The 27,753-nt window shown below is 37.4% G+C and overlaps 1 protein-coding gene and 1 non-coding gene across 11 annotated transcripts in view; one reads left to right on the plus strand and one right to left on the minus strand.

The window, feature by feature from the left end:
- UNC80 (unc-80 homolog, NALCN channel complex subunit) overlaps positions 1-27,753 on the plus strand; it is a 253,774-nt gene that overhangs the window by 163,281 nt on the left and 62,740 nt on the right. For 8 of the 10 annotated variants that reach the window (XM_055123362.1, XM_055123368.1, XM_055123366.1 and 5 more), the window contains exons 33-43: positions 786-972; positions 1,699-1,830; positions 7,791-7,934; positions 12,706-12,806; positions 14,241-14,327; positions 18,145-18,328; positions 20,383-20,477; positions 22,052-22,141; positions 22,837-22,938; positions 25,434-25,614; positions 26,869-27,137. In XM_055123362.1, the coding sequence (XP_054979337.1) occupies positions 786-972; positions 1,699-1,830; positions 7,791-7,934; positions 12,706-12,806; positions 14,241-14,327; positions 18,145-18,328; positions 20,383-20,477; positions 22,052-22,141; positions 22,837-22,938; positions 25,434-25,614; positions 26,869-27,137 (1,572 nt within the window). The remainder of the gene's footprint in view (positions 1-785; positions 973-1,698; positions 1,831-7,790; positions 7,935-12,705; positions 12,807-14,240; positions 14,328-18,144; positions 18,329-20,382; positions 20,478-22,051; positions 22,142-22,836; positions 22,939-25,433; positions 25,615-26,868; positions 27,138-27,753) is intronic. The other 2 variants (XM_055123363.1, XM_055123369.1) reach the window with 1 other exon arrangement.
- On the minus strand, positions 24,685-24,791 carry LOC129400543 (U6 spliceosomal RNA). The gene has a single exon (XR_008627766.1). It is a non-coding gene; the product is annotated as a U6 spliceosomal RNA (small nuclear RNA).

The raw sequence follows: 27,753 nt of genomic DNA on the forward strand, positions 1-27,753 counted from the left end.
AGTTATATTTTCATAATGTATGTATAGACAGAACCAAGAATATGCATTTTTAAAAAATACTTCTTCAAAATAGACCTTTTAACTTGAATATTTTATAAATTATGAGCAATATAAAAATGTACAAAAAGATATATAAAATGTACAAAAAGATATATAAATATATTAAGAACATACTCCTTTGCACAAATATATTATCCCTTTTTTTTTTTAATAAATTCCCATAGGACTACTCCCTGCTTAGTGCTTGAAGGGGTTTGGGGGATTCTGAGGTGCTGGGGATAGATCCTGGAAAGTGCAAACATGTGTTCCAGCTATTTGGTTCCCTGAGCATTGCAGGGTGTGTTCCATAAAAGAAAAAAGAATATTTAGCTAAATATATAGTGATAGGTTGTACATTTTTGCATGTCACACCTTTTAAGCATTTTAAGGCAGGGAGGGAGGGAGTAATTTGACTTTGATTGAATTTTGGAAATAGAGAAATAAAACTTGTATCTGATTTTATTGTTTAAAGATTCTATCATTGATGTTATATCAAATCTGAAAGATAAACTAGGATTCTTTTCCAGAAGTTACAGATATTCCTGGAGAATTATTTTGATGGACTGAGAAAAAGTAATGAAGTTATATGAAATTTGATAATTTGGTAGAGAAATAAGCAAATCTCCATGAAGTTACATCTTTGATGTGTTTCTGAGAACAGTGTGTTGAATCATTAGAACTCCCTTTATACCTATTACTTCACAGAAAAGTTGCTATTAAATAAACTTCCGTTTATGTCTTCGTAGAAATCCTTTTCAGCCCGAGCTGTGTCCCGCTCCCACCAACGGGCAGAACACATCTTGAAGAACTTGCAACAGGAGGAAGAGAAGAAACGTCTTGGTCGAGAAGCCAGCCTCATCACTGCCATCCCCATCACCCAGGAGGCTTGCTATGAACCCACCTGTACTCCCAGCTCTGAGCCAGAAGAAGAAGGTGCCTTCTATACGTGGGATATAGTGGGGGCCCTAAGACACAATAAAGGGAGGGAACTTAATTTATAATAAACTCTGATGATTTGATGTAACATGATTTGCTATGCTTCTATCTTTCTCTCACTTCCTGACACTATACAAGAGAGAATAAAGGGTATTTTTTTTCTTTTTGAGTCACACCCAGCAATGCACAAGGGTTACTCCTGGCTCACGCACTCAGGAATTACTCCTGGCGGTGCTCAGGGGACCATATGGGATGCTGGGAACCGAACCCGGGTTGGCCGCATGCAAGGCAAATGCCCTACCCGCTATGCTATTGCTCCAGCCCCAGAAAGGGTACTTTTTAAATGTTTATAGTTATATCTTGAAAAAGACGTTAGAATCAATGTATGATAATAGATCATATTATCTATATATGATAATATTTACTGTATCAGAAAATAGGTAAATTTAAAGTATAAATGATATTAACTACTTTCAACCTTCATAAGTTTAGGCAAGTTATTGGTTGATATTGAAAAATTATTTCTGAATCATCTTGAACTTATTGATTGCCCTGCTTTTGTGGAATATTTGGGGGATAGTTTTCTTTATTCAGTATATTCCAAAATACTTAAGCCTTATAATTATAGAATAGTAAATATTTATACTGTGAGTATATAGAGTTGTGTTGGTGGTAGCATTTTTGTTATAAACCAAAGTTCACAGTCCCTGTTTTCTTTGCTAGTAGAAGAAGTCACCAATCTGGCGTCCCGTCGACTGTCTGTCAGTCCATCCTGTACCTCCAGCACTTCTCATAGGAATTACTCCTTCCGCAGAGGATCAGTCTGGTCTGTGCGTTCAGCTGTCAGTGCTGAAGGTGTGTTCTCCTGCAGGCCTGTTGTTCATTTCCTTTGATTTGGGCATTTGGAAATAATTTTTAGTTGATATTATTATTATCTCACTTTATTACTTTTTCTTCATTAAATCAGGTCTTTTATGATTTGGTGCTCTAAAAAAAAAAAACAGATGGGGTGGTTTCTTAAAAAGTATTACTGGTTGATTTTACCCAGCAATTGTTCTTTGTAAGTTAGCATCATTTTAATTGCATCACATTATAGTCATAACATTAGCATTTGGTAGATATTATTCTAAGCAATAAACAGTGAACAATTTGAATGTCTACACATTACAATCAACTGGGTCCTTAAAAAAAATCATTCCCAATCCCACAAATCAAAATCTCTAAGGGTGGGATATACCCAAGAAAAAATGTAAAAACATACTTGAGAACTGGAGAGGTAATGCAGTAGGAAGGGTAATTGCTTTACGTGTGTCCAACCCAGGTTCAACCTCTGACACCCTGTATGGTTCCCCAAGCACTGCCAGGAATAATCCCTAATTGCAGAGACAGGAGTAAGCCCTCAGCACTGCTGTCTATGATCCTAAACAAACAAAAAGTGTACTGGATCTTCTGTTCCACCATCCCAGAAGAAGACTGCCTCTGCTGACATCATTGGGCTAATCTGAAACAGGATGCAGAGCTCCTCCTGGCTTCCAGCTAGCTCTCAGCATCCTCCACATCCAACCTGCGTTACTTAAAGGGATCCACACCAAAGCTCCTTCTTGACCTTCCTCTTGTTGCCCCGCCATCCTGGTGAGGTCTGCCTCCAGCTGACATCACTGGCCCTCATCTGGAACAGGAAGCAGAATGACACATCTACTCAACAAATTACACGCTGCTCGCAGTTATTCTTCTTGTCATTTGGTGTATACGGGCAGAAAAGAAACAGAGCAACCTTCAGCTTAATCCCTTAGCTTCCTCCAGGGAGTCTTACTACAAAGACTCACCTCAAGCACAGCAAGAACATAGAAAACCAATGGGGAAAACACATAGAAATCCACCATGCTCAACGAGTGAAAATAAAGATATAAACAACAAGAGTAAATCCTCAGATTATGTCTTTAGTAACACTATGATGAGGAGTGACAAATTGAAGGAAATGATAGCACAAGTTGTCAGCAAAACCTAAGAAAATATGAGAATCAGTTTTAAAAAAAACTACTACACTCAGAAATGACAGAAATGAGGAGCATGATAGGTTATATATATATTTAAAAGTCAGTAGAACCTCTGAATAGTATAATAACAGAAGCTGAGTGAAAGATCAAAGAGCTCCAAGAAGAGGAGAAAACTAGGAAATGGCAAAAGGTGGGAAATAGTCTGAAAATAAATGAACAGCATGCTAGGGAACTATGGGATGAGCTAAAGAGAAACAACGTTAAGAATCACTGGAATCCCTGAAGAATAGGAAGGCAAAGGTGATGAAGAAACAATCATTAAGAATTTCCCAGAGTTGAGATTATGGGCATGGAGATCAAGAGGCCCCAAAATAGTCCCGGCAAAAAATATACTCAACTAGGAAAACTCCAAACCACATTGTACTCAGAATGACAAAACTCCAAAGATGAGACTGACTACTGAAAGTACCAAGATCAAAAAAAGAGAAACTTACATACAAAGAAAAACTCAAGAGATGTACAGAATGTATGTCAGATAAAATCAAAGTCAGAAAGCCAGAAGAGTATAGAGGAGGGATATAGTACAAACACTCAACAAAATAAACACCTCACCAAGAATATTCTATTTAGATAGATTATCATTCAGATTTGAAGAAATTATGCAGAGCTTCATGAACAGGCAACAATTGAGGGAATTCATAGCCCGAAAACCAGTTTTGCAAGAAGCATTAAAAAAGCTTCTCTAAAGGACATAACAAACTTCCCAACATGTGGCATTAAGTATGGCACTATCTAATGGTGCATATGATAGCCTTCTACTAGATCTTAAAAGTTTTCTTACTTCTTGCTTGCTAAGAGATTTTATACATTTTCATAATCTATACTTATATTGGTTATATTTCTTACTTGCCCACATGCCTGGCTGTCTTCCCTGGGGCCTCTTCAGAGGGGATGGGCTCCAGCTTCCCTCCCCATCCCGAGCAGAGCTCCTGGCAGCCGAAGACCTCTGGAGCCTAGCTACAGCCATGCTCGAGGCCCCTCTCCACATGTTCAGACGAGCCTCACGCATGAAGGACTGGTAGAAGAATCCAGGTGTGTGGGACTTGGGGCTGAGACCTCCAAGGCTGCTTGGATCGGGACTGGGCCTGCTCTGCCCAGATTTCCCATCTCCCAGTAGCTAGGCGGTCACACCCAAGAACTGCCCCCGGTGCCGTGTAATCCTGTCAACAGCCAGCATCCAGAGACTTAAAAGCAAGCTCCTGGAAGCACACGGCTACAAAGTGGCCGGTGCGATATCTTACAGTCTACTTCTCCCTCTGGGAGAACCTGGCAAACTACTGGGAGTTTCCTGCCCACATGGGAGAGCCTGGCAAGCTCCCCATGGTGTATTCATATGCCAAAACCAGTAACAAGTTGGGTCTCATTCCCCTGACCCTGAAAGAGCCTCCAGTAAGGTATCGTTGGAAGGACGAGTAGAGAGAGGCTTCTAAAATCTCAGGGCCTAGACAAATGGAGACGTTACTGAGACCGCTCGAGAAATTCAACGATCAACAGGATGGTGATGATGATGATGATGATGATGATATTTCTTACTTATGTTGGTTAAAGTCACTGAGCAATAAATCATTGCAAGTTGACTTATCAATTTATTTTTTTATAATTTCATTTGCTATTCTTTTAAGGTTTGTTGGAGCAAATAATATGAAATAAATTTATTTTATCCTGCCAAGGGGGGCAGGCTGGGGGTGGGAGGGAACCTGGTGACATTGGTTAATGGCGAGGAACACTGGTAATTGGGTTTAATGTTGGGATATTTTATGCCTGAGTCAACTCTGCTATGAAAATCTCTGTAAATCTTGATTTACTGTAAATAGTGTCTTAATAAAAAGTTAAAAAGAAAAAAATGCACTTGGAATATCCTAGGGAATGGGCAAGATCCAGTAGGATTCTTTATGATGATGCTATTATCGAATAAACAGTAAAGAAAAATAAGGTTCATTATACAGTGGTAGTGAAATATGAGTACTGGGAAGAAGTATAATGTTCTTTCCAGTCCCAAGAATTTTTTTGAAACACATAGTTCTCTAAACAACTGTCACTGACTTCGTGTTTGAAATTATTCAGATTTCACTACTTGTTTGTAAAGTCATGGGAAAGTTGAAACCATTTATTCTTAGTGCTTGCCTGTACAACCCTGAGAAACTTCAAAAATAGTCAGTGCAAATTAATCACAATTTATAAGCATGGGGTCAAGATAATCAATATTTTATAGTGCTTTTAATTAAGGTACAATCCACATACTATGAAAGTCACCCCTTTGAATTATGGTGCCGTGGTTACCAATATACTTAGTTTTAGGTTATAAAAATTATTTATATTCTGTATGTCAACAACTTAACAGGTATATTATTTGCAAATACTCACTCTCTGGTTTTACTTTCTTTTGTGGGAACCTTGCAAGCAGTACTCACAGAACTTGGGGGCACTCCTAACAGTACTTACCCAACAGGGCCAAACAGCCCAATGCCCAGGCCCGACAGTGCAGTACTGTTTGGTTTAGCAGGGCCGGGGAAATTTTAATTTCATAATGGTAACTTTGAAAAACAGAAATTTTCAGGTTTTTTAAACTCAAATCTACCTTTGTCAGTAGTTTTTTTATGGTCATATTTAAGAAACAATTATTTAATTGATGGCCATATTTGACTTCCATATTTTTGTCTAACAGTTTTATAATTTTAGCACTTATGTTTAAATCTATGATTCATTTTGAGTCAATATTATTCATCAATAGTATTATCATTAATATTTTATGTATGAGGTAAGGTTCACCTTCATTTTTTTATTTTATAAATAATTATCCCCATAAATATTTGTCGAAAGGATTACTTTTCCCTCATTGGATTTTCTTGGTACCCTCTTTAAACATAAGACCAATATAAATGTAATGGTGAAGATAAATGAATTCAAATAAATGTTTATTACTGATTGTTCATTCCTACTCTACTGTTATGTATATGAATCCTTTGTCAATTTTTATTACAACCACATAAGTTTTGCACTCGTGAAATGCAAATCTTCTAACTTGTTCTTCATTTTCAAGATTATGGCTATTCTTATTACCTTATTAATCTTTACTTCCAAGAAATAATGCATTATGATCAAGTGAAATTTGTTCAAAATATGCAAGGATGATTCAACACACACAATCAGTTAATGCCATCCCAAATCATTTTTACCAAGATTACTCAGTTTTTAAAAACATTAAAATTTTTCAACTTGTTTCAAGTTTCTGGTTTTTTTCAAAACTCTAAAAAACCATCTGTTGACAAATTTTACCTATGTTTTTATTGCTTTTATGGAGAAACAGTTTGGTTTTTGTTTTTATAGGCATTGTGATTTACAAAACTTTTAAACAGAGTTTCAGACATTCAGTGTTTCATCTCCAACCTCCCTGCCAGTATCGTCATCTCTCCACCAATGACCCAAGTTTCTCTCCCTTTCGCCACCCCATCTTTCTATCAAGCTAATCTTTTAACATACTCATTAAGCTTTCAGTCACATAGAGTAATGATTTGACTCATGATGTTGATGTACATAGTTACTTTGTCTCTATATCACCAAAGACTCTATCTAGTCTTGTGTGAGACCCTTGACCAGTCAATGCCTTTAAGTTATCACCAGTTCACCTAATGGAGAATCACATTTTCAGAAAACAACTACTCTGCTACTCTAGGTATGAGTCTGCCATATTTTACTCATTCATAAGATTTTTATTGGAAGGCACTATGTTCTCAGTGTTGAGAATGACTTACGTATTCTACTTATAATCCTTCAGAGACCCTCAAAACCCCAAATTTGAATCTAGGATTTATGTACTTCTATAATATTTACAAAATGAAATATAATTTGGGGGGGACTTTTGAGGGGATTCCGAATAATAACTCAGGAGGCTCAGGGGCCACTCCCAGCAATATTTGGCCGAATGGACTTGTCGTTCTGTGTTAGGGCCCTAGCGTGCAGTACTACTCAGATCTTGTTCTGAGACCACCAGGGTATGCTGGCACTGTTCAGCAGCCTCCCTAGACTGTTGGGGGCAATGTCCAAGAAGCCAAATAGTGCCAGGGATTGAATCTGGGTCAGGCATATATATATCACATATATATATGTATTATATATATATAATAACCCTAACCCCTGTATTATTTTTCTCACATTGGAATAGAATTTTGTATTGAAAATCCATTAAATATATATCCTACCTTCCATGCCTACTAGATATAACTCTTTCCCTGTAGATACATGTATCGTTATGTTTATTACTTACATATTTATCAGTGAAGGTTAAGACAACAATAGAAATAGGCTGCCTCATACTTTCAGTGTTTGAGTAGTTCCTATACCTCATGTTTGTGCTTACCTCTCCCACCCTGTCATATGCATGCAATCAGTTATTCAAACCTGTCATATGCTTTGCATCTGTGAAAATATTTCCACTCAGAAGTTTATCTTTCCTATCTTCATATTGTGACCGACCTTCCCCAGAATATCTGTGCTTCTCTTTCTCTTTCAAATGCCATGGAGAATGATAGAAGTGAGGAAACGGGTTGAGTTTGGCCTTAGTTTAATATCAGAAGGCACTCTGTGTGGCTTCTTATTTTAAAACTCATGGCATATTCTTGTTATTGCTAAGATTATACTGTCAATTATTATTATTATTATTATTATTATTATTATTGTTATTATATCTTCCCCCTGAACTAAGATATACGGTTGCATTCGCATTACGCACTCAGAGTCTGATTCTATCTCTCTCTTCAGATGAGGAGCACACCACTGAACATACTCCCAACCACCACGTGCCTCAGCCCCCGCAGGCAGTGTTCCCAGCATGCATCTGCGCAGCAGTACTCCCCATTGTCCACTTGATGGAGGATGGTGAGGTTCGAGAAGATGGAGTAGCAGGTACAGTTTTAACTAGAAAAGTCATCAACAACTCTGTTGAAAAATTGAATGAGCTGTTCCATCTGATGGACAACCATGGAGTGCTCTGTCAAGGCGGTTTCTAAGTGGCACTCAGGAGGTCTAATGTCCTCTCCCAGAAATTCTTGGCCTAACCTGTCCAGTGGTTCAATGAGAGAGTCCTGGGGTGCCAGAGGTTACCTGGGCTAATTCTGGTCAGACTCAAATCATTTGATGCGAGAGATCAAGCTAGGATTGGCCACAGGCAAGCCATATACTTAACCTCTGAACTATATTTTCAGCTCTTAAGGTACTTTTGACATGACAGTGAAAGCACTTATGGAGTTGTTTAATGTACATACTATAGTTTTAAATTTATAACATACTAATATCATCAGACTGGAGCACTAGCACAGCAGGTAGGATGTTTGCCTTGCACGTGGCTGACCTGAGTTCGATTCCTTTCTACCTCTCAGACAGCCCGGCAAGCTACCAAGAGTATCCTGCCCGCACAGCAGAGCCTGGCAAGCTACCCTTGTATTCTATATGCCAAAAACAGTAACAACAAGTCTCACAATGGAGACATTACTGGTGCCCACTAGAGCAAATCCATGAACAATGGGATGACAGTGCTACATTGCTACTAATATTGTCACTTTATTCTTGTCACAGTTTATTATTATCAATTCATAACATACTAATATTTTCACTCCTTCTTTTCCTATGTTTATGATAAAAAAAATTGTGCTAGAAATAAATAGTTGGTCCAGAATAATTGTTTGTAACCAAAGAAAAGAATAACATTGCGCTGAAAATAGAATATAGACTGAACACAATGGCCATGCAGTGCCTCTGTTGCAAACCACAACACCCAAAAGGAGAGAGAGAAAAAAAAGGGAATGCCCTGCCACAGAGGTGGGGTGGGGTGGGGGGGATGGGGTGGGAGGGTGGGAGGAATGCTGGGAACATTAGTGGAGGGGACTGGGCACTGGTGGAGGGATATAAACAAAATGCAAACATGAAAGTTCATAAGTTTGTAACTGTAACTCATGGTGATTCATTAATAAAAAAATTAATTAATTTAAAATTAAAGAAAAGAATGACATTGTCTGGCCATGCAGAATCAATGAATGACTCTGGATGCCTTAGAAATACTAGCTATTGGGGCCGGAGCGATAGCACAGTGGGTAGGGCATTTGCCTTGCACGCGGCCGACCCGGGTTCGATCCCCGGCATCCCATATGGTCTCCCAAGCACTGCCAGGAGTAATTCCTGAGTGCAAAGCCAGGAGTAACCCCTGAGCATTGCTGGGTGTGACCCAAAAAGCAAAAGAAAAAAGAAATACTAGCTATTAATCTGATATCACACGTACTATGTTTTACTGCTTCTCTCTTAATTAGCATTACATTTGTAAAGTAATTACAGAATTACAGGTGTAATGTAATTACATTACTTTTCCTAAAGAAAATAATTGTTGAACAAAAAGTCAAAAATTAGTCATATATAGGTGACAAAGGATTAATATTCATAATATTATAGGGGGGAGAAGTGCCACAGTTTGGGTCATACCTAAAGGTACTCAGGAGCTATTGCTGGCTCTGTGCTCAGTGATGACCCCTGGTGGTACTAAGGCAACTATATGCAATGCCATTGTTTTGAACCAGGGTCAGCAGCATACAAGGCCTTACCTCCTATACAATCTCTCCAGTCCTTTTTTAACATTTTTTAAAGCCTTTATAACTTAACAATGATATTTGAAATCTAATAGAAAATGTGCAAAATATATAAAGACATTTTTAAAATTATAAACAATATTGTTTAAAACAACATTGAAATCTTGCATTTCAGGAAAAAATGGTGAAGATAATTTAAATGAAAGTACCCATATTGAGTAAATGTTTTGGGGAAAAATATTCCAACCTCTTCCTTGTGGGAGCATAAATTCTAATACAAGCATTCTACAATAAAATTTCAAAATATGTTTCCAAATCTTCAAATCTTCAAGTATGAGAATGTTTATAAATAGATTTTTGATATTGTTTAATTTCCTAAGTCAATACAAGGACTTTACAAAGGCTTATATTATAGGCATATTTAAAAATAAAAATATTCGATAAGTTTTATTACATGTCTAACAAAAGACAGTTCATCATATACCTTTACTTGTAACATTCTGTGCACATTAGAAATAATATTCTCAGAGAGCATGAATATAAAAAGTGCTCAATATAATAGTAAAAAGTTGTGTTCCAAAGAATGTTTTCTATATTTTGTTTAAAAATACATGCAAATCAAAATGGCAAAGCTGGGTACCCTGTGAGATCATATCATATCCAAGCCAACAAAACAGAGAAGTGACCACAAAATCTCACCTGGCCTCACAGAGGAAGTGAACAAAAGAATTAACAAACAGCTTTGGGAGACCTTTCATATGAGGACATTCATTCAGTAAGGTGTTCAATCAATGTAATCCCAGGATTGGGAACAGGGTAAAAGAGAGGCACAGATTATAGTCAACATTAAGAAATAGTTGACTGAGGGGCTGCAGTGGTCGTACAGTGGGTAGAGCACTTGCCTTGCATATAGCCGGCCTGGATTTAGTCTCCAGCATCCCTGAACACTGCCAGAAGTAATTTCTGAGTGCAGAGCCAGGAGTAAGCCCTGAGCACCACTAGGTGTGGTCTTCTCCCAAACAAAACAAAAAAGAAAAGAAATAGTGACCTGAATATTCATCTAAGCCTTAAAAATATCCATCTGCACACATCCTGAATGGGTGACTTGACTTGAGCCTGCTGAGGCCTCAGGCTGCCATTTGCTGAAGGGGTGGACAGGCAGCGACAGGCAACAGGGGATGACAGACTGTCTCCTCCTCCACAGTACACCTTTGTGCATTCACTCACACTCAGAGAGGAGCTTGATCCAGAAAGAAGGAGGGTTATGTTGTCCCTAACTGCCCAGACTCAAGGTCTGGGGCCATGAAACCAGGGTGAGTCACCATAAAGAATACAAGGACTCAGCGGCTGTTGTTACTGCAGTGTCTCAGCAGCAAGCAGAGATATCACAAACACAGCCCTGCAGAACATATGTGGAATTAGTGAATGTGAACCAATATTGCTAGAGAAACCAGCACGAATGACCCCTGAGCACAGAGCCAGGATAAGCTCTACACACTCCAATTTGATCCAACCCCCCCCGAAATATATATGATTATATATATATATTTAATTGATTAATGATTAATGTGTGCTAAATTCTAAATATCTAGTCTAAGAAACTAAGTCAATTATTTGTTTTGCATTTGGGGCACACCTGGTGGTTCTCAGGGATTATTCCTGGCTTTGCATTCAGGGATGATTCCTAGTAGGACTTGGGGAACCATATGAATGTTAAGGATCAAACCCAGATTGACCAGGTGAATGTCAAACACCTTCCCCACTGTACCTTAGCTCCAGCCCCAAGCTAAGTCAAACTGAAGATCTTATAATGCTTACTTCGTCTTCACATTTATCCACCTACTTTCCTAACAAGAATTCCCAGGGAAGCTTCAACTGACCACCTTTCCTCGAGAAGTAGCACTCTTTTCCACATTATAAATACATATTTCTAAAACATCTTCATTAGATCTTTTAGCCTAATTTTAACTCTCTCAACTATTCTGCAGCTGAATGAGGTATTTATTAGATAATTCTTATTTATAATAAATAATATTCCTATTTTATATGAATTTCATAAACCAAACCAGATTTTCCAAAAACCAATTACTTATTTTAGAATTGTCTCCAGACAGCAATGAAATAGCAGTTCTATTCTATAATTTCCTACCACTGATAGTGTTAAGGTATTAGAACAAATTGTATGCTTTTATTTCACAAAATGTATGCTTTTATTCTTAGGTATACAACATATCGGGTTGAAATATGTGTATGCAAAAAAAATGGTTAGCATCATAATTGTAGTTAATATTCATCACTATACATTGTAACAGTACTTTTTTTGGAAGAGAGAGGCACACTTGACAATGCTCAGATCTTACTCCTGGCTCTGTACTCAAGGATCACTCCTGAGTACAAGGGTCCATATGTCCTTCCAGGAATTGGATACAGGTCTGTCATGTGCAAGTCAAGAGCCCAGGGACAACATGACCCTCCTTCTACCCTCCAACCTCGTAACAATATTTTTTTGATAATGAGAATTTTAAAGATCTATTCCCTTAGGCACCTTTTAAGTATTATAACAGTGTTGTAAATAGTAGTCAACCATGTTGTAGATCACAACTCAATGGTTTATTTATCATCTAACTGAAAGGTAAATGTCATTTGTCGTTTTTAATTATCTTCACTCATTCCTCCCACTCTCCTTCTCCCCACAAAACCAGATTATTCTTTGTACCTGGGTTCATGTTATTTTAGATTCCACAAAGTGAAATGAAGTGAAATCATACAATTTTTGTCTTTGACTCAGCACAGTGCCCTCAAAGTCCGCTCATGCTGTCACATATAGCAGAATTTATAATGCTCTATTATATTTAACAAATATAATCTCTACAAAAAATGCCAATACCCAAAGACCAGACTTTAATGCCATTATCTTTTCTTTGTAGGTGAAAATATTCAGAAACAAAAAAAAGAACAAATACCTTTCAGTGGAAAAATGACCAGAGAACTTTCTAATGCTAAAAACTTTAAATTTATTAAATCTTAATAAATTATTTGAATAATTATTTAATAGTTTTGTGTTTATTAAACACATGTTCACTTTCCTTTCTCTTCTAAAGTGAGTGCTGTGGCCCAACAAGTTCTGTGGAATTGTCTAATTGAAGATCCATCTACAGTTCTTCGACATTTCCTGGAAAAACTAACCATCAGCAATAGACAAGTATATTTCTCTTTCCTTATAGTTTATTTCTATGGCTATGTAAAGGAATACTGTTCTAAGCATGGCATTGTGCTTTGCATGCTAATAGCACCTCATATAGTTATACAAAAATTAGCAATATTACACTTCCTTTGTCCTTTTGAATTTCTCCATTAAATACGACTTCCACATGTGTCTGCTACATTGCTAGTGATGACCTTACTGAAAGGTCCTTGGTCCTTTAATCCAAAATTTTGATTTAGAAAAATCTTGGTGTTAGGTGTTTTCATTGATTTTTCCATTGTTTGGCAGTCTGTGATACAGTTAGGATTATTAAAAAATATTTTTAGAGGCTTGAGCGATAGTATCTCGGGTACGGCATTTGCCTTGCATGCGGCCAACCTGGGTTAAATCCTTGGCATCCCATGTGGTCCCCCAAGCACCACCAGGAGTAATTCCTGAGTGCAAAGCCAGGAGTAACCCCTGTGCATCCTTGAGTGTGACCCAAAGAGCAAAATACATACATATATATTTTTTTAATTTCCATTCATCAAAAATTCTAATATATTAAACCATCCTTTAAGGAAATTATTCCAAATAAAGGTGAGCTTTTCTTTGTGTCCAGGGTTTGTAGCTCAGTGATAGACAATATGGTTTACATTTATGAAGGCCGGGGTTTGAGCTGTAGTACTCCAAAATAAAATTGAGAGAAAAAAATATTTCTGGGTGATTCCAAAATACATATATGTTAACTTAAATGTTATAATAATAGTTGTTTGGATATTTAATTTTGAAAGGTAAGGTTAATAACAAAGAGATTATATTATCCTTCTTTAGACCAGTTTTATTTTTTTCCTTTTTTTTTTTTTGGCTTTTGGGTCACACCGATGATGCTGAGGGGTCACACCTAACACTACACTCAGGAATTATTCTTGGCAATGCTCAGGGGACCATACTGAATGCCAGATATTGAACCCGGGTCAGCCACATGTAAGGCAAAGTTCCTATCCACTGTACCCAGCCAGTTTTAATTCTTTAACTTGAAATTCAGAAAGAAAAGCTATAAAGTTCTAAATATAATTTGTGTGATGATTTCTCAATATCCATCCTTCTAAGAGGTCTGGCTATGGCGAGCTATAAAGTCAACTATATATACAGTTTTCTTGTGACTTACCATGGATATGCAGATACCACTTAAGTTTTTTTTAATCTTAGAAAAGTCTTACTTTTCTTGTCCATATGCTCAGTGATTTCATGTTAGCTCCTAGGTAAAGTCACTACAGTTATTTAAAAACTGTCTATCTAATCAGTATCACATAAGCCATATTAAAATGCCAAACATGGTGGAAAATCAACATGTGGGCAAGAGTAAGAAAATACCTCCTGCTTACAAGAAGTTAATTTTACTTCCCACAACTTGGCAGCTGATGAGATGCAAAAATTTTGTTTTTTCAGGATGAACTGATGTACATGCTGCGCAAACTTCTCTTGAATATTGGAGACTTTCCTGCTCAAACATCTCACATCCTTTTCAACTACTTGGTGAGTTTCAGGTTCCGGTAGATTATAAATGTTCATTTCAAATGTAGAATCCATGTAGGAAATGTTTAAAAATAATTTCCCATTAATTGTATAATAACATAAATCATGTTCTGCAAGATTCACCACTGTTTGAGAAAACTCCTGGCACCATCCTTGTTATGTGGTTAACCCTCAACAAATTTCATTTTCTCTCTGTCTTCTTTTGTGTGATTTCCTGATGTTGGTTCTAATTTGGTTTGTTTTTGTTTTTGCTGAGGGAAGGAAATCTTGTGCTGGAGTCTGGGGACCAATCCCAGAGATAAGATATCTCCCTGTTCCCTAGATTTCTATTTTCAATTTTGGTTTTGATAAAAGACATTATATTTAGTTATTTTTCACGTATTTTATATGACTGGTTAAAACATACAGTAAATATTGTTGAATACAAAAACAACTTGTGAATGTTTTTCCATTCTTTAAATTGTCATAACAGCTTTTACTAAATTCTCCAGAATCTCCCAATCTCTTTATATTCTCCTCCTTATGATATAAATAAATATCTAGTTTGGGAACTCTTGGCATGATAACTGTTCTTTCACATTGTATCTTAATATAGGCATACAGATGGCCAGATGAATTTCTATGTGGGAATAATTTCTTTCTTCCTTACTGTCTTCTAGTACTAAGGAAATAAAAGAGTTAATTATGTGAAGTTATAACAAGATGATAAATTTAACTTACACTACAACTCTCATGTGCAAAGAATATTTGTAACTCCTTTATCTTCTCTGTGATTGCTTTGGTTTTCTTAATGAGTACTTACCTGCTCATTCTCATGGGAAAAAATATAAAAATAAAATAATAGTCTGAGTGGTGTTGAATCTTTCACTCAAAATGCTGAGTCTCTAGGCATTCTCCCTTCCAATTGTTTTCATCTTTGATATTATGTGACATCAGAGAGAAAAAAAGACTTTGCTCACCATTCAGTATTTCGTGTTTGCTCTTGGTTTTCTCTTTTTGAGACAATGTTCCTTCTTTGGCTGGTGGAAACTAGAAGTCATGGTTGATTTAACTCAGGGCTTATTCAAGGACTCAATATACCTCATCTCTTCCTTGAGAATAGACTCCTCTGAGTTCCAGATATCTTCCAATATGATTCTAGTTTAAACAAGAGCTTTGTTTCTCAACCTTCATTCAAATGTGGCCCTCTTCTGACCTTGTTTCCCTCATGTGGCATCCCTGTCCTACTGACTAACTCCCTAGTCTCATGTTTTCTCCTCCTTTTGATACATTTTTTACCTGTGGCTCCCTTGGGATCTCTTGGGGGCCCATTAGGGGCTGTATGGTCTCCAGTTGAGAAATGCTGTATGAGAACATTCTGTGACACATCCATGTAATTCTAACTGAAATGATCTCCAGTCAGTTATCTATTGCTTCTTGGTCTTGCTTGCCCTACATAAAGATCAAAGGCAGTTAGCAGAGTCAAATATCAAGGCAACCTTCAGTCTGAGCAGGTGCCTTGCCAAGTTTATGTTTCATCATTCAGTTTGGTACTGAAAGATGGTGAGGTGTTTATAGACACCCAGAAACTGGACACAAGAACCCCTGTAGTGTTACCTTCACTTGCTTAAACCTGCCCGTATTTCTAGGTCACTGTACAAGGGAAATGCTTACCATTGCTCTCCTTTGACTTTGTGCTTCGAAATAAGATGGATATTTCATTTCCCTTCTCTCACACTTGCCTGTCTATTCCAAATAAGTCATACCAGCTAGGTTAATTGAGTGTAAGGAGCTGGTAACTTTTTGTTCTTACTGTATAGTCTTATTTTGTATGCATATAAATTCTAGTTTTGTGTTAATATCTAAATTCTGATGTTTCCCAAATCCCAAACAAATGGGCACTTTGGGTGAACTTGTACTCAGGTTGTTGTACTCAGAATGGAAAGCAATGAGGTCTAAATAATTTCTGTTTTCCTTATCATACAGTTTTTTTCTAGATACATATAATAGATATGTGTGATAAAGGTAATATTGAGAATAGTGATATATCTCTTTCAGACTCTTTTAGAACACTTAAATTCACTATTTAGCTTGATGCAATGATCTTCAACCTGAGATACAAACATATCTGTGGAAATTTCCAAAGAGGTTTGGTGGCCAAATAGTTGTTAGGATTATTTTTTAATGTGAAAGATGATTTATTTTGTTTCTTTTCTTTTAAATCTTTGTCTTCCTAATCAGAGAGAGAGAACAAAAGGGAATTCCCTGCCATAGTGGCAGGGTGGGGTGGGGGGAGACGGGACTGGGGAGAGGGGGAGGGATGTTGGGTTTACTGGTGGTGGAGAATGGGCACTGGTGAAGGGATGGGTTATCGAACTTTGTATGGGGGAAACATGAGCACAAAGATGTATGGATCTGTAACTGTACCCTCACGATGACTCTCTAATTAAAAATAAACTAATAAAAAAATAAATCTTTGTCTTAAGATCCAATTTTATTAGTACCATGAACTTTGAATTGTTCTACTGTAAGCATTAACAGAATTTAAGTTATTTATCTATATAACAAATACATTATATTTCATTTGTAATTACTATTGCCACTCTGTTGTTTATGTAGACCTCATTTTTGTTTATTATAGTCTTAATTTTATTTTTATCTATTTATTGTAATGTTAAAGTATATGGTAGTGATATAAAAATTATCTTATGTCCCCTCACACACACACACCCCAAAGTGCCCACCGTCTTCCTCCACTATCTCTATGTCTCTTCTAGTCTATTCTTATCCTCTTGCATCCTCCTACTACCTGGACCAGAGAGATAATAAAGGAGTTAAGAGACAGTATTGGAGTTAAGATGCTTGCAGACCTAGGTTTGATCCCCAGCACCACAAAAGACATCTTGAGCACCACCAGAGTGATTCCTGAATACAGATTCAGGAGTAAGCCCTGAATACCACTAGATGTGGCTGAAAACACTAGACAAATAAATAAATAAATAAATAAATAAATAAATAAATAAATAAATAAATAAATTTGAACTTAGCAAGAAAGAGATGCTTTGATTTAGACTCTTAGGTATACATAAGCTGTACATAGTGTAAATCTCTCTCTCTTCCTCTCTCTCTCTCTCTCTCTCTCTCTCTCTCTCTCTCTCTCTCTCTGTCACATACACGCACACACAAACACGCACACACAAAACCCTAACTTTGGGAGTCCCAAGTACCTGAGCTACCAAGTGACCTGAAGACTAGAAAAAATGCCATAAAATGTCTGGCAATCTGCCTTCAATTTCCCATTCATGTCCTGGTTATTGACATTGAGAGTGTTAAGGAAGCATTTGAAAGGGAGAATAGAAAACCTGAAAGAATGTTTTATTTAGAAAGTAAGAAAAATTGTAAGAAAGCAAGAAAGAAAGAAAGAAGGAAAGAAAGAAAATGATAGAGAAAGAGAGAGAATGAAAGAGAAAGAGAGAAAGAAAGAAAGCAGAAAGAAAGAAAGAAAGAAAGAAAGAAAGAAAGAAAGAAAGAAAGAAAGAAAGAAAGGAAGGAAGGAAGGAAGGAAGGAAGGAAGGAAGGAAGGAAGGAAGGAAGGAAGGAAGGAAGGAAGGAAGGAAGGAAGAAAGAGGGAGGGAGGGAGGGAGAGAAAAAAAGAAGACAGAAAGAGAAAGAAAGAAAGAAAGAAAGAAAGAAAGAAAGAAAGAAAGAAAGAAAGAAAGAAAGAAAGAAAGAAAGAAAGAAAGAAAGAAAGAAAGAAAGAAAGAAAGAAAGAAAGAAGAAAAATTCTAATATGAGCTCAGGCTTATTGTGACTTTGTGAACTTCCTTCTGTTTTTTAGGTGGGATTAATCATGTACTTTGTGCGAACCCCTTGTGAATGGGGGATGGATGCCATTTCAGCCACCCTGACATTCCTCTGGGAGGTGGTGGGTTATGTGGAGGGTCTGTTCTTCAAGGATCTGAAGCAGACGATGAAGAAAGAGCAATGTGAGGTCAAGCTCCTGGTGACCGCATCCATGCCAGGTAATGGCTGCTTTTGAGTGGCAAAATGTTGTGTTCTGTTTTTAAGACAGTGAATGACCCTTTTATAGGCCAAGTGGCTCTCTCACTCATGAGAAATTTTTCAGAGCTCTGACCTTAGGATTGAGTATTTCAAAGAATTTTTGTTTAATATTATCTGAAAGGGAAAAAAAACACAATAGATCCTTTAAAAGTCAGCAAAGGCCAGATGAAAGAGAAGACATCAGAACTAAGATCAATGTGAACTTGGTCCTTGAAGGCCTGCCAAGGTGGGAGATTTGTTTAAGTCTATCGCAGAGGGCCAGTTAAACTGAAAGCCTTGTTGAATGAATCTTTGGCATGCAGAGAGAATAATATTGTTTGCATGGCACAGACCCCAGAACTTTGTAAATTCAATGAGAGATGGCTTTATGACAAATTGAGAAAGGAAAAAGCAGCAAGAAAGAGAATCACAAAAAGAACGTGAGGTATGACATAAATTTTAGATACATTCTTTTTTTCTTTGGATAGCTGATTTTCTTTGGGATAAAGATTTTTGCCAAGCTTTTATCCTTTTGCCATGATTAGGAAAATAAGAGATAATACATTATCAAAACAAAGAGAAAGACAAAAATTCTATCACTATCACTATCATCCCATTGCTCATCGATTTGCTCATACGAGCACCAGTAATGCCTCCATTGTGAGACTCGTTGTTACTGTTTTTGGCATTTCGAATATGCCATGGTAGCTTGTCAGGCTCTGCTGTGATAACAATTATATATAGATAATTATAAGTAGATAAGGTTTTGGCAACAAAAAAGCCTGTGTTAAAACCATAACACTGCCATTTATGAGCCATTTAATTTGTATTAGCTATAAAAAGGTGATCATTTTTCAAGCTTTCTCTACTCATGTATAAAATAGGGATATAACTTGTACTTCATAATTGTGATCAATGAGTTTAGGTATGTAAAATAGGTGTGATTAATAATAGGTTGTAGCCTGTAGCCTTTAGATCCCTGATAAACAGTCAATAAATAATACTTGGAGAGTTGTGCATTCATATGTCTTATACATTGCCCAACAAAATGATCAGTTTTATCATAACAAAAAAAACCCCTTCATTGTCAGTTGCACACTTAAAAATAATCTATTAAACATCAAGGTAGGGACTGCAGTCATATTATAGAGGGTAGGGCATTTGTCTTGCACATGGCCAACCTGGGTTTGATCCCCAGCACTTCATTTTGTCCCCCTGAGACCACCAGGAGTGATTCCCTGAGCAGAGAGATAAGAGTAAAACTCGAGTACCACCTAGTATGACCCAAACCCTTTTACCCCCAAAAATCAAGGTTTTGCATAATTTTCACATGCATGTGTAATAGAAAATGAAATAGATGTTATTACTTCACTGCCCAAGTAGAAATTTTTAAAAAACTGTAAATGTAAAATACAGTTCAAGTGTTTTAATTTTACTCATATCTCTCTTGATATTTTCCCAATTATTGTTGTTTTCATGTTTTGTATTTTAAAAAGGGTTATATTTATTTGTTGCAATGCCCAAAATTTAAATTCTGATTTGTTCACTTTATGTGAACAAATTTGTGCCTTTAACTACATTATCCATAAACTATTAACAGTTCTTACTTATATAAATAAGCTCTTTATTTTCTCATTTCTAAGATTAAAAAAATATTGCTCATATAATTGGACTGCTGTGGAATTTAAATATCTTACACAATGCGCATGTAAAACATTGGCAACTTCATAAGTGATTATAATTGTTTTTTAGTAATAAGTCCACATGTTTAAAAATATATTTAACTCTAAAGTGGTATAATTGATACAATATACCTTTCACATTAACTACAAAATAATAGCAGTAAAAGGGCTATAGCTAATAGTAAAGCTCTTGCCTTACATGTATGAGACACATCAATTCCCAGCACCGCAGATAAGTGAATGATAAAACATATAAATAAATAAATTTCAGGACATTGATATGGTATTGTTTTATGACTGAAATCTAAAGATTCCTATAGAAGTCAGTTTCCTTTTGTTTTTACCTTCCGTAGGTACCAAAACCTTAGTAGTTCACGGGCAGAATGAATGTGATATCCCAACCCAGTTACCAGTCCATGAAGATACTCAGTTTGAAGCCCTGTTAAAGGTAAGTGGCCTTTGACAAGATTAATAATTTCATGTACAATGTTCATGCCTCTTCACTGAATATTTATTTTTGGAGTAAATGACCTTATCTCTCTTAAAACAAATAGGTACATTTGTTTATTTCTATAATCGGTTCCACTAGTATGTATCTCCTTTTTTCCTTGCATAATTTTCCGAACATTAACTGACATTTTAGCTCTGCACTGGAGTAGACAAAATTATTCAAGCCTGTCTCAGCTATAGGAGGTGGCAACTCTGGTGTGTATTCCCAACTCTTATAATATTGTTAATATTTTTGTTGTTTTTGTTTTGAGATATGCCCAGCAGTACTTGTCTTTACACTTGTAATACTGATGTAGCCCGGCTTTGCACACTGAGAGCTCTGAGGGAAAATTGAGCTGTTAGCTCATGATTCTTGCCAGAGAACATTTGAAGTGGCATCTTATTGATTCAAGATTAACTCTCTATTAATCTTGAAATTATTAGAAAAGCTGAAACTGTAAACTTTAGAATAAATGAATGTGTCAAGAAAGTATTTTTAATGGTTACCACAGTTTTCACCCCTCAAAAAGAAATGCAATCCATAGACTCATGTGCCTGTATTTTTTTTAAATAAAGCATTAAGTAAGCTAATACGATGATTTTCTTCTTATATGGTGTCCATGATTTTTGGTATCTGATTTCTTAGATAAAGTTCCAGACCCAAATGTTTGACTTTTTGTTTTTAAAAAAATTGTAAATTTTTTTTAGTAGAAAGTGTTCTAGACCTCTATTAGGCTTTACTCAGGCATCTTCTAAGAATTTAGAAAGCCCAGTGAAACAAAACTCCAGAATCAATCCATTCTGTTTCTTACATGGAAACTGTGCTATAGCATGAGGGCAGTGAATTTTAATCCGGTTCCCCTACAAGTGCAGACAGTCTAAATAAAATTGCAGGACATCTAGTCATAATTTTTCCTTCAATAAACTGTATACTAATGGTAATTATGTATGTACATGGAGATCATTCTATTTAAAATATAGTATTTAATGAGGAATACACTGCAGTTCATATTGTTCTTTATATTGGCACTAAAGATGCTTCCCTTCACAAATTGGGAGCAGTAGATGTCACTGTATTTCCACAGTTCAGCAGTCTGAATTAGAAATGCACATTTTTGGAGAGTTTCTACAGTATTATCAGGGTTTACTATGTTATTCTTTTGGATAACTATGTGGGTATATTTAAATTTATGTCAATAGGGATCAGAGTAATACCACACCAGGTAGGATGTTGGCCTTGGCATGAAGCCAACACAGAAACAATCCCCAGCACCCCATATGGTCACCAAAGCACAACCAGGAGTGATCACTGAGGGCAGAGCCAAGAGTAAACCTTGAGCACCACTGGGTATGACTCAAAACGCCCAGAAAAGTAAATATATGCATACTTGTATGCATATACAATGGGTGTAAGATATAAATACATGATACATTAAATTCCTTGTAAGTCAGTTTGTTTATATATTTGCATCATCTAGTTTGCTTCTTGGGACATGTCATCAATAAACATTGATTGTTTTCTTATTGTTCTAGGAGTGCCTGGAGTTTTTTAATATTCCAGAATCCCAGTCCACCCATTACTTTCTCATGGATAAAAGATGGAATCTGATCCACTACAATAAGGTAAGGCTGCAATAATGGCCTCATGTCCTTCCTGAAGACAACTTGCACCCCTGGAAGCATTTAGGAGCTTAAAGTGTGGAATTTGGGGTCAAATATCTTACTGTCTGTAATGTAGCTGTAAATAAGACACTTTACCTTTGTAACTTTTTTTTCTTTTATGAACATTGAAGGGGATAATATTATCCAACATAAAATCATTATAATAATTAAAGGGGGAAAAGTCAAGCAGTTAGTTACTCAATGTAACTGCATCAAGGTGAAAATTTAAATTGCCCATTTTAATTTCCCTGTACCTCTTTAGACCTCTACTGCAGTTCTGCTTCCCCTTTCTGTTATTTAATGCATGACCAGGTGATCTCTAATGAGTCAAAGGACATCTCAGAAAAAACACTGACATCACTCAGTGACCCTTTTCTTTCAAGATGTCGTTTAGCAAATTGCCTTTGGATTTTTCACTCCTGGCATAGCTCCCTACTGATTGGAAAGGGTCCTCACCTAGGCAGTTTGAAGTTTTGCCAACAAGTGGGGCTTATCTTCCTTAAGACTTTGTAAAATCATGGGGCATATAATAATAGGAGATGTGAAAAACATTCAGAAATACGTGATTGTTTTGCATTTGAGTAATGAAATAAGGTAAAAAATTGTAACCATTTGAATCTTTGTTTTATTTCCCTCTTTATGTAATCCCACCACAGACTTTTGTTCGGGATATTTATCCTTTCCGGAGGTCAGTATCTCCACAGCTGAATCTCGTGCATATGCATCCCGAGAAGGGCCAGGAGCTCATTCAGAAACAGGTGCTGAACCACGTGTGATTGATGGGGTGGATTCCTCATGGTGCTGGGATAGACAATCTAGATTGTGTTGCCAATTCTGATTCTGTGACCCTTTTGGTCCTCTTGAGAGCAAATGAATGAACCCTGGTCATTGGCTAGTGCTCCCATCGTCATGTTAACCAACTTTTAGAAATTGGAATGTAATAAAAATATATTAAGGAACTTGAAGTAACGCTCGGATGGTGTCATGAGTCTAAACAACAGAAATCTTCTAAATTAAGTAAATTTAAGTAAATTAGAAGATATCTACTAATTTATCTACTAGTTCTAACTTTGATTTTCATTTTAAATTTTGTAAAAGTACATCTAATAAGCTAGTAGATGATTTTCCCAAAAGTTTAGAGTAGCTGGGGGAAAAAACTACAAGGAATTAAATAATACAGAATGCCTGAAAAAAGCACTGCTAAAGTCCTCAGGTTTGAACTTCATTCTAGCTCTGCCACTGACCAGTGAGTTGACCTTTGTGTGAACAAATTTCTTTCAAACCAAGAGGAAACATAACTAAATAGTTATACCGAGGCTTAATATTGAAGAGCAGAGTCATTCTCTATGTTGGCAATTTGCCAACATCTCAACCTGAGATGTATAATCTTGGCATTCCTCTGGAGAAGCCTATGTTCTCGTTTGAATATGTAACTCTCTCTTTTCTCTACATAAAACTAAATTACTTTTTTAAAAGTTGGCAATGAGGGGTGGGAAAAACTTAATCAGTAGAGTAACATCTGATCATAAATCAGGCTTTGAGCTTAAGCAAATCCAATAATTTGTACAAAGGATATAGGTATAGTATACAGCTCTAATAATGATACAGTTTTAATAAGGTCTATATGTTGTGTTTGTTTTTAACTAAAATTTGTAATGAATTTTCAATTGATTTATTGTTTTATTTTTCTGTGTATGTCAAGGATGATAATTTAGTTTCAGACTATTCAAGAATACCTTCATGAGATGACGAAAAATGGTATAGAACTAGACTACTTAAAAAATTACAAATGTAATTACCATAAGCTAGTTAACTGCATTCAAAAGAAAGAAAGCACTGTCTTTTTTTTTTACAAGGTGTTGAGTTTTGGGAAAAACTGTGAATGGCAAATATAAATAATGTATAAACAACCCCTTCCTCATCATCCCAGTCTCTGATTGGGACAGCAAATAATTAAAATAATAATCAATAGTGGCACCTTGTGAGTTATTTTTTAAAGTCATCTTTAAAAATGTGTTTGATATCTTATTGTTGCAAAACTAAGATTACCAAGCAGTGGGAAGGGTGTGGGGGGGTGACGGTGAAGAGGAAGTGGACTATACGTTATAGAGAATCAGTGGCAGAGGCACTTGAGCACCTTCTGGTGGTGAAGATGCAATAGATTTACTCATTAAAGAAAGTTCAATGTTAACTGGATCAGAGAGATAATACAGTGAGCAAGGTGCTTGCCCTGCACACAGCTGGGCCAAGTTCAATTCCCTATGTCCCATATGGTCCTCTGAGCCTACCAGGAGTGATCCCTGAGCACTTCTGGGTGTGTTCCAAAACAAAACCAAAAAATCAGTGTTAACACCATTGTAACCATGTTACATAAACTAAAATGAGGGTCTGGCCCTAAAGTTTCTTCACCACCTGTTCACTGTTCCTTTTCTTTTCATTGTTTCTTTTTTTACTTTTCTTTTCTCTTTTTTTCTTTTCTCTTTCATCCATCTTCCTTTCTTCTTTTTCATATGGAGCACTTCACCATTTTTTGTTCCATCCTTTGGCAGGGACCCTGTTATTCATGTTAGTGTTGTTTCAGTTTTAGTACATGTGCTGCAAAACAGAGCACAGTTTGTTGACTTCTTAGTCATCATTTCCAATCTATTCATTGTCAACATATTATGAAATAAGAAGGATCTCAGAAAAATAACTGCCAACCTTACACCCATGCCATCTAAATTTAGGGCTAAAACGTGCCAGTTAAATTCCATCAACTTTTTCCCCCAGTCAGATTTTTCCCAGTTTTCATTTCACTCATCTGTAACAGGCAAACCCAGAACTGATAGGAAACAAAGCATCAGTGGAAATGATAATAGTAATTAGAACTGATAAACTTGTTCCTTGTTGGAGAAGACCATCCATATTATGACATCCAAACAAATAGGCTCTATGTAATATTAAACTGGTCCTAAGAAAGCCTTCTTTGTGTTCCTGCATCAGAAACTTTCTGTAAGTTTTCTGTAAACCTTCTGTAAGAGCAATCCATACCGGGCAGTGAAAAGAAATTAAGTCTTGTTTGCTCCATGTTGTAAAGAACCTCATTTTAAAATCACCCTCATTTTACTCCTCCCCTTATATTTTTATCATTGTTTTTGCCATAACAGATTTTTTCCTTTCTTTCTTTTTTTTTTTTTTAACTCACTGTACTTTCAGAATTGCTAAGAATTGCTAATTCGGCTTTTCCTGAACTCCCACTTTTCTCTTCTGTTAGGTGTTCACTCGGAAGCTGGAGGAAGTAGGGCGCGTTTTGTTTCTCATTTCCCTTACGCAGAAGATCCCGACAGCCCACAAACAGTCCCATGTCTCCATGCTCCAGGAAGACCTCCTCCGGTTGCCCTCATTCCCACGAAGTGCAATTGATGCTGAATTTTCACTCTTCAGTGATCCTCAAGGTATCAGGAAAGAAGCATTTCCTCTTGAGCATCCTCTCCTGTCCATACTTGCGGGCGGAGGGGGGGGGCTGGGGGGAGAGAGTAGGGGGCAGGGTACCTCCAGCAGCAGTGTCTAAGTCAGTATTTCTCCAGCCAGAATATACCTTAGAATTTGATACAACACAGATTGCTTCCCACCGCTCCCTGAGTTTCTGATTCAGAAGCTTTGGATTGGGACATGGGACCCTGAAACTTACCTTTCTCGAAAGCTCCCGGGTGATATTGATGCTGCAAGCCCTACCATAGGGCTCATAGGCAATTCAGAGAAGTATTGTGGTATCAAGAGGGGAAAGCTTGACCATGTGAATAAAAAGCCAATAATTTATATGGATTTCAAGAAGAGACAAGGGTCATTTAGAGAGCGAGAAATCAGAATAGCAGTCACATCTGATTTGGGGGCATAAATTACCCAGAATGGGGCATACAGAAACTTTCTGAAGTAGTAAAAGCGATTTATATATTGACTGGGTGTTAATAATATGAATTTATAAGGGTTTTTTTCCCCTCAAAACTCATGAAATTCTATATTGAAGAAATGTATCTAAAGTGAGAAAGAGACATAGAGAGACAAAAACGAACAGGCCCATTTTGAAACCTTGCTCTGTTCCTCACTCATTCAGGGCAATTTCTTCATCATCATGAAGAAGTCATAAAGCAATAGTGGGACAAGTTCTAGTCTGACCAGGCATTCAAAACCCAAAACTAGGCCCAGCCCTACCATTTTCTTGCTGAAATTAATTTTTGTGTTTTTTATTTGGGGACCACAACTGCCAGTGCTCATGGAGTTACTCCTGGTTCAGGGATCAGGAATCAACCCTGGCAGACTCCAGGACCAACTCTGTGGGGTCCCAAGGATCAAAACCAGGTGTGCTGCATGTAAGGCAAGTGCCCCACCTGCCACCTGCATACTATCACCCCAGCCTTCTGAAATGACTGGTTTTTAAGAGTGTATTCAGCAACAACATGCTGTAAATGCCTGCCTTGTCTTGCCCACAGAGTGAAATCAAAGAGGTGTTGATGACAGTTCTTTGGGGACTAGGAAGCATTGTACTCAGGCCAGCAGTATTGTTCTGGAAAGCATTTCTACAGTCAGTCACTGTTTATCCCCCAGAGTTGGAACAAATGCAGACCAGCCGTGCCCTTGGGTTTGAATGCCCTCCCACACTGACGGGATCCCAGAATTAATTCTTACCCTGTCATTTGATGTCCTCGCAGCTGGAAAGGAGCTGTTTGGCCTTGATACTCTGCAGAAAAGCTTGTGGATCCAGCTCCTCGAGGAGATGTTCCTGGGCATGCCGAGCGAGTTTCCCTGGGGAGATGAGATCATGCTCTTCCTCAACGTCTTCAATGGGGCGCTGATTCTGCACCCCGAAGACAGCGCCCTGCTCAGACAGTATGCTGCCACGGTCATCAACAGTGCTGTGCACTTCAACCACCTCTTCTCTCTCAGCGGCTACCAGTGGATTCTCCCCACCATGCTGCAGGTGCCCTGTCTCTCCCGGCCCCGTCACCAAATGAGCCTGAGGACTGCTCTGCTAGCAGCTCCACAGGGTTTATAGCAAGACTTTTGAAAGGCTGTGGTATTTTGGGGAAGGGGGCAATGGAATGCACAAATGATATCCCCCTAGAAATTACCAAGGGGTCACAATAGAGTCCAGGCTGTCCTGTGATCTCCCCAGACCTGGTATATGCTGTTCCCTTTTCTTACAGACTAGTAATGTCTGGAACCACAATCCTCAGACATCAACCAAGAATCTGTCAGACATGTCCCTTCTTGAGCTCCATCCCACACTAACTGAAAGAGAAATTCCAGGATTTCTAGGATTTCTTTAGGCTCAAGAATATGTATTTGAATATGCCCATCTGATGGCTCTGGTATCACTGTAGCACTGTCATCCCATTGTTCATCGATTTGCTCGAGTGGGCACCAGTAATATCTCCATTGTTTGACTTGTTATTACTGCTTTTGGCATATCGATTACACCATGGGTAGCTTGCCAGGCTCTGCCATGTGGGCAGGATACTCTTGGTAGCTTGTTGGGCTTTCTGAGAGGGGCGGAAGAATCAAACCCAGGTCGGCTGCGTGTAAGGCAAACGCCC

This window comes from Sorex araneus, chromosome X (genome assembly GCF_027595985.1).
Source record: "Sorex araneus isolate mSorAra2 chromosome X, mSorAra2.pri, whole genome shotgun sequence".
NCBI lineage: Eukaryota > Metazoa > Chordata > Mammalia > Eulipotyphla > Soricidae > Sorex > Sorex araneus.